Raw genomic sequence first — 14207 nt, 5'->3', positions numbered from 1 at the left:
GACAGTTCGCATGACATGGCAGTCCCTTGTGGCACATACAGTGTGCATGCAGTGCGCATTTTGCATACTGAACTCCTGCTTTGGTCATGAACCAAATTGCCTGCAGACAGCAATTCACCATGGATCAAATAGTCCAATATTGGCTGTGCTGTGCCATGTGAACCAAGCCACGAAATCAGGGGACCCTGCTAAATGGAGTGCAGTGGGCGAGCGGGTTCCTGAAAAGTGAATGAAGGCATATTGCATGACCAGGGCTCTTCCATTAAGGGAAGACAGAACCTAGTTCTAGTTTTTTAAAATATGTTTTCCGTGGCATCTTCCAGTTATTTTGGACTTCTACTCAGCACTAGCCATGCATTGGTCAGGAATGCTCTGAGATGTATCCAAATCATAAGGACAGAACCAGTCTGGAGAAGGCTGCTCCAATTTAATCTCCATCCTATCACCAGCTGTTCTTGGCTCATGTAGGGCAACAGAGAGGAAACTACTTTTTAAATCCAACTTTCCTTAGAAATTATCCACTTCTGATAAATATTTTGAAGCTACTCAGCCAAGTGAGCAAGTTGTGTTTTATTGGACAGCTTTGTGTTTTAGCTTTCCTGTAACTAAATCAACAAATTTCCTTATAAATCATTATGCTAGTACTGGTATTTCTTGTACCCACCATGGCACACATCCTTGTTGAAGATTTAATCAGGGCACATTTTATGCAGTATGTATTTCAAGCACCTTAAATGCTTTTATAATCAACCCTCCAAATGTCAAAGGAGATGCCAACATTTTTATATTTGTAAAGAAATGTTTGGTTAATTTTACTCCCTACATGCTAACAATTTTAACAATCATATCTTACTCAATTTAATGGGGTTTTAATCTAACGCACAATTAATCTTCTGGGGGAAATGTAAGGAATTATCATTAACTTTCTCTGTCTAGTACATTCATTTCTAATCTCCACAGCTCCAATAAACCCTGATTTGCTTAATTTTTGAACACTCCAGGCAGAAATCTTGCATCAATACAGAGGTTTCTATTAGAGGATTAATGAGAGGAGTTTAGACGCTTGGGCCAGATCCTATAAATCCTGTGCAGGATAATTATCACTGGATCTTTATAGAATGCAGTGATCAGGCCAAGATAATATAATGTAGGAGGAGGATGAACTAATTTTTACATTTAGCACAGATCTATAAAAAGGAACCCCATAATTTGGGTACATACCTCCCAAATTTGGATAATGGCAAAGGATAACTAGGCAACAGAAACTGAGGTTAAGGCAGCAGACAGTCATAAAAAGTTTGCACCACTGTGTACACGTCATCAACTCTCCTGTAATATCAATCTCTGCTTCTAGCATATTGAATGATGCTAGATCAAATTGATCAAATTGAATGATGAAATGTCAGTCTTGCCCTGCCGTACTGTCTTGCTTGCCAGTTGCCACTGGCTGGAAAACAAAGTACCTAATGACCAGATGCCTGAGACAGAAATTGCCCTACTTCCTGTGGTCTCACACCCAAAATAGAACTTCCCTTCCCTTCCCTTCCCTTCCCTTCCCTTCCCTTCCCTTCCCTTCCCTTCCCTTCCCTTCCCTTCCCCACCCTAGCCTCAGTCAGTGCATTGCATGACCCAGGTTCTAATTCCCCTTCTACAGTGGGAAAAACCTCTGACATAGACCTTGCTGGTTCAGAGAGGGCTGGTCCACAGAAGCACCCATTGACCCTCTTATTGCTGCAGGAGCTTCAGCCACAGAAACCCCTGGGACAATCCTCACTGCCCCCATTCCCAGATCCTAAGGCGTTTGGTCTGAAGCCATTCCCACACCCCAGTTGTCTCTGTGCCACCCAAAGCCTAAGGCACCAAACGTGAGCACAACCCGTTTAAGGCAAAGGTCTTTTGCAGTGTATGGCAGGAGCTTGCAGCCTCTAGGAAGCCCAAGAGCTTTTTAAGGCTCACTCTGAGTCTGCCATTTGATGGGGGAACATACAAACTGACTTTGGGGTCCTGGTCTGGATTGGGCCACAGCAGGACTGGGGAAAATTAGAATTCCCCCATGTTAGGCTTCTGATCTAGACTAAGCCCACGATGCTGCATTGCCGGGCAGCCGGGCAATGCCACTGTTTCCTTTGGCCTTACAGTAACATGTACTTGACCCTCAGCCTGCAGCTGCAGGAGGTCTGTTTCCTGGAGACAAAGTGGTGGCAGTACTGACCAGGATAGTCCAGCAAGGAGGGAAGATCAAGAACGGCCAGTTCCCTGCTATGCAGACACGAATGTTAATACGAAAAGAAAGTTGATAGTGCATTGATAGCAATGAGAGTCTCATTCTTGACATTATGTCAGATGCATATAAAGGAAGATTTCAAAAATAATTACAGGTTTGTTTGCTGAAATAAAATTGTATTCTAATGCCCCCTGGAGGCAGAAGAAGGAGAATTCTTTGTGGATATAACATTACATTAAAAGACTGACCAACAGATACCAAAAACTGTGATTATATACTAAGTCTATTTTTCAAGACCTGTTATCATCATTGTTCAGTTTAAAGGGAATGCAGAAAAACTGGTCTGAATCGGTGTGGAATCTGAATCACTGGGAATGAATGCTGAACTGTGAATATACAGATAATTTTCTCATACCCAGTTCTGGTATTTCTATGTTATTATGCTTTTAATGTATGCTTTTGCCTTGCAATGTACTTGTTTTATTATGGATTGTTCCCATTTATGGACTCCTTAGAGGCAGAGATTACTGCTGGCAATAGTGATAACACAGCAGGTAACCTGGCAGAGAAGGTTTGCTGAGCTGGCTCAGAGGTGTAATTACTTATCAACTCAATAACTGGGAGGGGGCTTCTGTGGATTTAAGAAACCCACCTTCAGAAAAGAGAAAGTGTAATGAACTGGTTCCTGTAGTGGAGCATCATGCACTGAAAAGAGTGTACAAGCTACTGCCAGTCCTGATTTGTATTCTGTTCTTCTGCATGAGGATAGCCAATGCAACAGCTGACCATTCGGCCCATACTGAATCACACTAAAAGCTATGAGGGTCCAGTGCGGCCAAAAAAAGGAAAATGAAAAAGTACATTTTGTACGAAGGAAATGCACAACCTGTACATTATAACTCAAATTCTGCACTCGAATGAGCCCTCATGTGGCAGCATCTAGTATTTACCGCATCACTAGAAAGGCTTCAGAACAAAGCTTCCAATTGTGACAAGTACCGGTTGCCACCATATGGGAACTTTTGCACAAGAAACAAATCACTATATGACACTGACACAATGCAGCCATCTCGGGTGACTGTACTGAAGCAAAGATTAATGTGTGAAATGACCCATACACACACACACACACACACACACGCACATCATGTACTCCTGGGAACTGAATGAAAGCTATTAACAGACTTGTGTTAGGGAAAATGTTACTTTTTTGCAATATTGTTTGAATATCTTTAGAATGCTAATATTTACTGCAATATTTTTTCCCTGGCTGCTAAATTCCACTCCGCTGAACCTTGGATCTTGAGTGAAGAATTAAGTATGACTTCCCTTGGATGAGTTCACATATCCTTTTCAACCTTTTAAAACAAATTCATGAGAAAGAACTATTTGATATCTGAATACAGCTCTCACAAAGCCATATTCAGAATCTGGAAAGTATGTTTTTGCTGATTTGAAAATCACAAATGTTGTTACTGATTTTTCTGAACTCTTTTGTTCACTTCATGCTACGTCAGCTTTCAGTTTAACTACTTGCATTGTACCACAGATGACCAGGAATTTGAGGCAGATTAATGCATAAAATGTAATGCTGGCTGAAGAATACTGGGAGTTGTAGGACTTTTTTCTGTCTAAAGATGCATAGGCATTCATCCCATTACATCAACTCAGATTCAGGAGGTGGAAGCTCACTAGATATGGGTCAAACATTCATGGACCAACAATCTTGACTCTCAAAAAGGAACCATTTGCAAGAAACCTTATATAGCTGTATGCAGTCAATAAACATATGTCATATTTTATATTTTTGTTATGTCTAAATTAAATCTGATGTTTTATTTTAGATATAAAACCATCTGTACATTAAGAGAAGTACAACAGTATGTTTAGGCAGACAAAAAGTCCAACAACACCCAGGATTCTTCAGACAGCATGACAGGTTGGGGAATGCTGGGAACTGTAGGAGCTTTTTCTGTCCAAACACAAGCAGGATTGTGCCTCAATCAGCGAGCTGAGATTGTTCCATTCTTTAAAAGAAAAGCTACTGTCTGCAGTTATTTTTCCAATGGATTCTACACACATTCATGCTTAAATCTCTACACCCAATATTTTCTTATTCTCATTGAATATTTATGAGATTTTCTCCAAATGTAACAATATTTCCCAAATCAAACCATATATTACTATTTTAAATCCATGCTACTAATCCCCCTATGTTTGATTTCTTATTTCTAGTACTTTGCTGGCATGTGAAATATCTTTTAATTAAGTATTTGTGGCATATTATGCTATGACTCTGTGATGGTTTTCATGGTTACCTATCACATATACACAGTTTAACTCTGCTCCTGCAGCCATTTTCAACTTTTCTACATGAAACTGTAAATGTGTTTAATTTGCTTTCAGTTTTGTTGCAGAGCTGAGATGTGAGAGAACCCAAAGAGATTTTCCTTCCCACTATATAACCTCGAGGTGGTGCTGTGCTACAGCAAAATAGCAAAATTACACAAGTAGGAAAATATATGTTCTTTCCTTTTCAGAAATAATATTCCATTTCCCCCACACTAAAACCCTAAAACTAGGAAAATGCTCTTAGAAACAGAAGCAAAACTGGAAAGTCATATCCTTGTCAGAAGAATCTTAAACAACTGTAAGAACCCAGTAAGTGTCTTATGTAGAATAGGCCCTTGTGTCCATATGGATCACAATGGATGTGCTAACAGAAGCTTTTTAATATTGTAGTTTGTGCTCTTTTAATATCTTTTTCCCAATTTAAATTATAGGAGAATAAAAAATAGAGAATTGTTCCAAAATCTATATTGATTATAAAAGCCATTGCCTATAATTGTTTATGATGGATATAATGATCATAAAGACAGGGCAATCTCTACAGTCATAGCATACGGACTTAGAAAGAAGCACATTGCTTTAAATAATTGGTACAAAGAAGGATGGTTCAAGTACTGTCTGTGGTTCAGTGTGCATTGCTCAAGATTTGCCTGTTCTTATGTAGAACTTTTATAGAAACCGCCATAGGTAGAGTCACTGCTTCATGTCCTGCTGAAGGCCACATTATGCATGACACTCAGACAAATGTAATTCATGCCATCGTCTAACAGCTGAAGATTGGTGTGAGGAAGGCCGTTCCTTAACCCTTCTCACCCAGTGATGTTTCTGCTAAAAGTCCTCTTCCTCTAAATATACAAGCATCTGTATGTTCTCTTCTGCTGAACAAAAGCAGGCCTGGGGGTATTTTTAGCTACTGGGTAGATGAATAGAAAAATACAAAAAACCCCATGGAGGGGAGGTTCTCTTGCAGATTGCAACCCCTGAAGGTGAATTTTCTAAAGCAATAGAATGGGTGGGGGTGGGAAAACTGCACGAGAAGGAGGGTGGCTCTCACTGTCCAAGAAAGATCCACGTTACTCCCTAGGAGCACTTTACAAGGATTCTTGACCTCAGCAATGTAGGAATGGTGACTAGTGCCCTGTTTCACACTGTTTCATGTATGTACAAAAGGACAAGAAATTCAGCCAACAAGGCTACAAAATGCACATATGTGACAGCACAGTCATGTGGACTCTGCTACAGGGGAATCAGTGCTGGCTCCAGGTTTTTGACGGTCCTCAATGGGCCCCATCCATAAATGACTCTGCCTTCTCACTGCCATTATCAGCAGCTGCCATTGCTCCCCATCTTCCTTCCTATCAATGCTGCTGTTTGCTTGCTTGACGGGCAGGGACAGAATGCAAGCAGGCAATGGCACTCACTGTGGCCTTCACACCACTATCGCCATTTTGGGGGCCACAGTAAGTGATGAGCAAGCAGGTGCGTGCCAAGGTTCCCTTTGATGCTGGCCCTGATGGGAATCCTAATATAATCTGAAAGTAAATGCTTAGTACTTTGAGGCATGTACCAAACCACTCCAGAACAGCTCTTTCAATGTGGCACTTCAGTGGGTCCCATTTTCTTTTGCATTGTGAGGGGCTTGCTCACCACTGGGACATCCTAACAGGCTACTAGCTCTGTAGATAAGGGTGTTATGCCCTGTTGTTTTGCCCTGTGTCAGCACAGCAGTAATCTTTGCAGCCAGTCATGTGCATTTATTTGCTGGCTGTATGGCTCTTTGGATCAGGCTAAGTTAATATGCTTTTAGTTAATATGCATATTTAGTTAATATGCAGAAGTTTCTAAAGCAAAGGGTAAAATACAGTACCTAAACTCAGTACCTAAACTTGCTACATGTACTAGTATTGGTCTATTCAAGTCATTTGTGCCGAAAATTCTCACAAAACCCAGACAGAATTAAATATTTTGTTTTTATAAAAATGTATTTGATTAAATTCTTTAAAAAATATGAGCAGAGAAGAAAGAAAACAACTTCTATTTGACCTTGAGAGTATCATTTCTTCTATAAGAAATTTTAAAAAGCTAGAGGGTAGCTGTTTCTTGTCATTATACTGTTGCTGATTCTGTGGTTAGTTATTAATTTTATTTTTTATGATTCACAATCTGGTCTTTGAGATATGCCATATGCTCAAAGCAATTCAAGGATGACAACTGTCAGAATTAGTCCAATAAAAATTGCCTAAATGAGGAAGATTTACTGCATCCTGATATTTCTGTATAAAGTCCCTCCTTCAGTTTCCAAATTCCACCCCCACTCCCGCACCAGTACTAGCCTGGATTTCCACATCACATACAAAAGCCTAAGTGGAGGCTAAAGATGAACGTACAGCTTTTAAAGAAGTTTTATTAATGCTTTATTAAGGGCAAATTATCAGGCTACCTGGCTAATAGCAACAGCAAGAAAAGAACAACTTTCTCCCTCCCCCTTCTCTCTTAGACAATAAAATTGCAATTGTAAGTTTACAATTACTGTGCTTAATTCATAAGCAGCATACAGTTTTAATGCAAGAATATATGCTTTCCATTTAACTAATACAAATCAAATTGGAAGAATTCTATATCCTGAAAGCAATAAACTAAACTCAAGGCATTTTTTTCTTTACTAAAGAGGTGTGAAAGGTACATTAAATCTAGAAGAAAGCTCCAATCAAAACACATTTTCTAAACGCTACTATCATTTTTTCTTCATTTTGTTTGAGTCTCTTTATGAATGCAGTTTCATCTATTTCTATTCACTCCAAAGACAAATCTTTGTCCTCCTATAGAATTGCACCAAATAGAATGTGATAAAGGGAACTTTCTCACAATTATGATGTTGGTGCAGGCTGTCAGCACAGAGAGGATGGAAATGAGGTTGGGGACAGGGAAGGGAATTCTAATAGACACCATGATATATACAATGAACGCAGGGCTATCCTGTGAGAGAAAGACTTGTCAAACTAATCAGATCTTCTATAGCTAGGTAAAGGGAGTAACGGAAGCTCTAACCTTGTAAAGATGCAGCTGCTGCTCCTCTGACATCATCAGGTCATGGCTGTCTATCACTATGGATTCCATGTCAATCAGCCAATCCCAGAGCTCCTGGTATTCCGAATCAAAGTCCAAAAGGCTGCAGATAAGGAACAAAATGTATTATGCATAATAGAGTATAAAAATCTTGTATTAGAATAAGGTATTCTCCAAAACGTACGATATTCATACTCTGTTGTGGAAGCAATTCTTTATTTCAACAAGGAGGATGGAAAATTCAACTCCCATATAAGCCATGACCTAAATCTCAGCAAATTATGCTAGATTCTGTCAACAACAGCAGACATATTTCACTTGCTTCAGAAATTTAAGAAATGGGAATTACATATAGAACTGCTTAATGGTTTTTGAAGTGCTAGCATATTTAGCAAACTTCTCTGCACTGAGCATTATGTGCTATTATTTGCACCAAAAATACTACTTTCACAGAAAAATGACTCAATCCATTTAGCCATCTCTCTGCTGTCTATCTGCCTATCTCTGCAAATATATATCCTACATTTATTTTCATGCATGAGTAGCTAGCATTTCAACATAACGCTTTAAGATAGGCTTGAGTGAATATGGTAAGCCAGTGAGAACCAAGGCCAGATACAGTATTAGACAGGTGTTCCCTACAGACATGTTAGAAACAAAGGTAAGGACAGGAAGTCAAAACAATGAATCCTTGAATAGCCAGCAATCATTAAAATTCAAAGAAGGATCACAACGGTTTCCAACAAAATAAATCATTAGAATAAGGAGCTTAAAAGGATTAATGTTATTCTCTATTGAAAGCCTAGTGAATAAGTAAAACACTGTGATACGAAAAAGAAAGAGAGGGTGCACATGGAAAAACTGCAAAATTGTCTGACTTTTAAAAATCCAGACTTGCTAAACTGAAACTCTCCATAACCTTACCTTCAGCTTCAAAGTATAATTATGAATCTATGGGCCATATGGTAGCAAGCAACACTTCCAGTATTATTGCTTACCAAAACTAATTATCATGGTATATTTAAATTTAAATCAGTGATATCCGCTATGCTTCTTGTAGGCCACAAGGGAATTGGTGCAAGCCATAAGCAGTTCAATATAAATACTCTGGACACACATATATTTGGGATGCACTTATCAGTGCTGAATTATATTAAAACCAAGTCAATATTCATGTAACACAACCATTATGATTACACTTAGGGCTAGTTCCACAATAATGTATGAACAATGCGGGAATCTCCCCATGCCTTAAATGCAAGTGTGTTGTACATTCATGGAACACTTATTCTGGGATGTTTCAGACAACTGTGTTAAGGATGATGCCAATCATAGCGTTGCTTTTAGTGCTGTATCGCTGCACTCCGTATGCCCTATCCTCTCAATCCCACACCAAATCCTCCCAACAGGAATGAGGCATCAGTAGCAAAATACATGTTTATTTCAGTAGCATCAATGAGATGCAGGTTATGGAAAGGAGTTATTCAGGAAGAAACGGCAGGGTATCATTGCTCACACAGAATGATTAAATTATCCTGCTGGTGAGCAAGCTCTGCTGCCCAAAAGCTGTGTCCAGAATCTACCCCACCCCTCCAGCAGAGCATTCTTCTCCAAGCTAGCATGCATCTAGTCACTGGATGCACTTCTGCCACTACTGCAACTGGCCCTTACACTTCCCATTCCCCAACACTGCAGAAATGTATCTGCACATCTCCATGCCATGGCTTGCATGTAGCAATGTGCTGAGGGGACTGAGGGCTGCCTGCAGGTCTGCCTTGGGGAAAACACATCTGCCACAACCAGTACCGACACATCTCACTGCAAGACAGAAAAGCTTGTCAGTCCACCCCACCATGGCCAGTGCTTGGTGGCATCTTTGCATCCACATCTCTGGAGCAAGGACTCTACTCTGCTAAGGAAACCAATAGCTGAGTGTAGACATTGAGTAAGCAGTTGGTGACCAGCCTTTGGTTTTCCTGCTCATTCATGTATTAGAACATCTCTGTTCTCCAGCCAGTTCCTTGGTTGTAATCAGTTCCTTGGCTTAGATGCACTCTATCTATTTTGTGCTTTTCCAGCAGTTAGGTGGCACTCTGAGCCCTCTGCTTCTTTGGCTCCTCCACTTCCAACTGCTTGCTCAGCGACTGCAGTGTCTCCTCCTGTTCATGGGTTTCTGAGCTGGCTTACCCTTCTGAGAAGACTCCAAAGGGAGGCTTGTCTTGCACACTGAGCATACCCTGCATGACCAATCTCAGTCATGGCAAGGCACCCTCACTGGGAGGAGGTGAGAAATGTGGTATAAGGACTGTTATATTTTCCTGATTCATGTCCTTGGGGGCTGCTCTGTGGTGGTGAGGCTCTGGATCACCAACTGCTTGAGATCAGTGATGGTGTGCTGTGCCTGCTGCATCTCTTTCCCTGGAGATAATTTCATATGTGGCAGAGGTGGGAGTGTGAATTGCTCTTGAGATGCATGCCCATTCCTTCCTGCCTTAGTGTCCCAGTTCTGATTGCTTTTCTTGGGTAATATAATTCACACTGCTTCCTGGGAGGACACCCCCCACAGCCCTGTCTGTGCACCCTCTGGCCCCACCCATGACATTTCCTGGCCACATCCCTCAATATGGTAGATGCTGGTGCTGGAGGAAAAGGTTGCAGGGCAGCCAATGCCTGAAGTGATTGCTGGGATGCAAGGGATGGATTTGAGAAAGGTATGGTTAGTCCTGCTTTGCCTAGGCAGACTATTGGTGTGTGTGGGGGGAGGGGGGCATCTGGTGGTCTGAAGAGGGTGGCAGAGGATGCTGCTCAGAGAAGCACTGCTGGATGAGCTTAGCTGGGAGGAGTACAGTTCTAGCCTTCTGGAGATGGAGTGAGTAAGGAATGGGAACTTCTCAATGGTGATTGGACACCCTTCATGGGCTGGGAGGGAGGGATTCTACTTCTCACATTGTAGGTGGTTGTGTTGTCCTTGTGATCCAGGCATAGTTGTGCCAGTTTGTCATAGAAGAGTGTGCTTTTGGGAGGCTCCCTCAAGCTCTCATGTATGTTAACTTCCTTGAACTTCCTTTTGAAGTGTGGAGCTATCCTTGCACTGGGTCTGTTGTGTTGTGTTGTTCAGACTCAGTTCTGGAGTTTTTGCATGGTAGGATTAGTTTTCTGAAACCATGGAGAGAATTAATAGCTTGTTTTGAGGTCTTCATGCTTCACCTGGGGTTCTCTAGCTGTCTATACCGGGGACTGCCATTTTACTACTGTTGGTATTTATTTATTTATTTATTTATTTTTCGATTTATATCCTGCCTTTTTCCTACAAAGGGCTCAAGGCAGCTTACATCTCCTCCTCCATCTTATCCCCACAACAACAACCCTGTGAGGTAGGTTGGGCTGAGAGTCTGTGACTGGCCCAGAGTCACCCAGTTAGCTCCATGGCTGAGCGGGGACTCGAACCCAGATCGCCTGAGTCCCAGTCTTAACCACTACATCACACAAAGTCCCCTAGCAAGAGTGGCCACAAGAGTGGCCATTTCTAGCCTTTAATCTATACTGCCCTCAGCTCCCTAGCAAGAGCTGTATCATTGCTCTCTTTAGTTCCATTAGCTGAGTGACATGTTTATCTTTGTGTATTTTTGGAAACAGGGGAGCAGTGTGAAAATCCAGAGTGAGAAGGATGGAATTGCAGCCAAACTGTTTATTTTCATTTGATAAAAATCTCTGTAGGGGCTGGACTGGCTGGGAAGCCCCACAGTCATGCAAATACACTTGTGAGGGTGAAGGTGAAACCTACCTCAGGACTGCAGTGGACTAATCAGGAGGAGGCTGCTGTGGCTCACAGGGAAGATTTCACTCGTGTATTGGGATGCATGGCAAGGCCAGAGGGCAGAGCTAGCAGCATGGAAAACACAGTGCCTGGGTAAACACTTGATCACTGGACTGGTAATTTGGGACAAAAATATGTGCGCCATGAGAACAGTGCAATGTTGTTTGCTGTGTTGTGTGGACCCATCCAGTTATTTCTTAGAACAATTCCTAAAGACCTCATTTACCATGCTGAAATACCATGACTGGGTTCAGATGACATGACAGAGAAGCCATGGTAAAAAAAAAAAAAACCTGCCAGGGCTTGTTGTGTCATGTGAACCCAGCCAATATAAATGTATATGCTATTTTGCATTTCAAAATCCATATTCGATATTAATTATGCATCGACCACTGCTTTGTTATTTACCCTGATTTACATATTAATTCAAATTCAAGTATCTCAGGAGTCTCTGTGGAACAAAGGTAATGTGTGCATGTTCTGTATGTTTGCTGCTTAGTGCTTATTGTCTGCATATCACAAGCAACCCTAATGCAGACTGATAATCTAGGATTATATCCTATGCAAGTTTTGATAGAGAAAAGTCCTATGGCTGCCTGGAGAATTCTGGGAGTTTTTGTCTAAACATGCAATCAGCTGAGCACAGGTTATGACTGCAAGGAAGCACCTAGAAGGCCATAGGATTTCTCAGAGTCACAGCTCAGATGTCAGAAAACAGCTCTGATGTTAGAACTGAACCTCTGTGCTTGGAGTGCCTTTCCCAGACAGCTAAGGCAGAAAGAACTGCACCAGCTCCTACGCTGAAATCATAAAAGTTTAGGCGGTATCATTTGGCATGTGGCGGGAAGGAGAGCAATGCTGCTGGCCCTTCACCCTCCTTCCCTCTGACTTGGAAGTACCACAGTTAGATGCTTGAGATCAGCTGTCCAGTTGAGGAGAAACATGGCAAGAGAGTTACACCTCTGCACTCTGCCTGGCCTGCTTACAATGCCCGTAATTCTTTGAGTTCAGAGGATTTAGGGCATCCCCTTAGATTGCACCTTAAAGCTGCACTAACGTGGTTTAAAACAGTATAAAATAATTAATAACATGTTTTCATTGGGAAAAGGTACAGGGCAGTGTCATGGTCCTGATCCTTTCTGCTGGTAGAAGAACAGTTTCCAATGCCATTGATGGATTTTATTTCAGATCTCTCTGTGTGCCTTGTGCTGTCCTTGATAACTTTCTTTCTCCCTACTTTTCTTAAATAGGCCCCTTTTGTCATACCATGGCAATTTCCTTGTGTGCTATGACTCCAAAATATTTAAAACCCGCCTTGTGTTCCAGAGATAGTTCACCAGATTCTGTCAGATGTTGTGTTCCCAGGGCTTTGAAAAAGTAAATCAAAAGTGCTATGCTTGATCTCTGGAATGTTATTTGATAGTAGTGCAGAAAAGCCCCTTTTGGAGGGTGACACATATTCCCTGGAACAACCTCACCCTGGGATTTGTGATGCACTAACAGCAGTGTGCCTACAAAGGTTATTAAAATATGCATGATTGCGTAGCCACTGATTAGCACTTATACTGCAGCCCTGCATTCTTTGTTTCCCTTATGCTGATACTTGAGTTCCCTGGGTATGATTTTCACACATGCACACACTTTAAATGTAACCCCCTCTCTGTTTTTTTTAAACAGTAAGAAGTATAAAAATGTTATGAATGAATGAATGAATGCACAAAATAAAACCAGCCCCATATGCTGCTAAATAATAACAGCAACATAGGCAATCAGTGAAGCCAAAGTACATTTACAGGGCAGGGTGGCAAAATTGAGTTGTAAGGCATGTATTTAAGGGTTGGAGTGGGAGAACAGGTAATCAAAAATTCAGAGTTGCAGATCTAATCCTCAGAATGCAAAGGTATTTCTTAAGGTGTGGACATTAATTCATTATATAAAATGAAAATTCATGAGTGTGTTTCTCATGAGGAAACTATCTTGTGAGTACCATTAACCAACAAAAAATCATATGAAATTATTTTATGAGCCAATTGTACAAGTTTAATATTTTGTATAATTTCTGGTATTGTTATTCAGATTGAATAAGGTTCTTTTGCCTGTGCACGTATTCTAACACAAGGAAAACCCTGCATTCTATGAAAAATAATCAATTCAAGCAACAAAAAAGAACACCCTTTTTTAAAAGTCATCACTACTATATCCCCCTTTTCCTAGTATCATTTTTGAAATCTTCAAAAGCATCATATATCAGAACAGTTTCATTAAATGATCAAAGGACTTTCAACTCTGCTAATTTTCATCCTTCTATACTATTTAGGATACTGCATCATGCATAGCAAGAATCTTACTGTAAATATTGCCCAATGATTTCTATTCACTACAACTCTTCAATAAATCATTATTAAAGCAGTTGATAATTGGAGATCTGGGCATTCATTCGTTTGCTGTTGTCCATGTGTGGCCCAAATAAATTTCTCCTCTAACACCCAAACTAAACAGAAATTCTGTATCTCTATCAGTGTTTTGTTCTAGTATTGCTAGCTTACTAGGGAGCAATCTTCTCTCAACACAGTGGGCTTACTTCTAAGTAAATATGTACCTGATTGCCCTGCACACAAGTAATTACTCATACATAGTAGATTCAACTGTGAATATGTTGCATTAACATGCATTTACAGTAACATTTCTACATTTTTTTCTTCTCTCTCTCTCTCTCTCTCTCTCTCTCTCTCTCTCTCTCTCTGTGTGTGT

The 14207-nt window shown here is 40.8% G+C and overlaps 1 protein-coding gene across 2 annotated transcripts in view; it reads right to left on the bottom strand.

Moving 5' to 3' along the window:
- Positions 1-14207, bottom strand: part of AKAP6 (A-kinase anchoring protein 6) — a 232942-nt gene that overhangs the window by 71523 nt on the left and 147212 nt on the right. For both annotated transcript variants that reach the window (XM_044436216.1, XM_044436215.1), the window contains one exon: positions 7622-7742. In XM_044436216.1, the coding sequence (XP_044292151.1) occupies positions 7622-7742 (121 nt within the window). The remainder of the gene's footprint in view (positions 1-7621; positions 7743-14207) is intronic.

This window comes from Varanus komodoensis, unplaced genomic scaffold, assembly GCF_004798865.1.
Source record: "Varanus komodoensis strain SLA01 unplaced genomic scaffold, ASM479886v1 scaffold3, whole genome shotgun sequence".
Taxonomy (NCBI): Eukaryota; Metazoa; Chordata; class Lepidosauria; order Squamata; family Varanidae; genus Varanus; species Varanus komodoensis.
The sequence above is the reverse complement of the archived record's forward strand: the minus strand, read 5'-3'. Positions and strand labels throughout refer to the sequence as shown.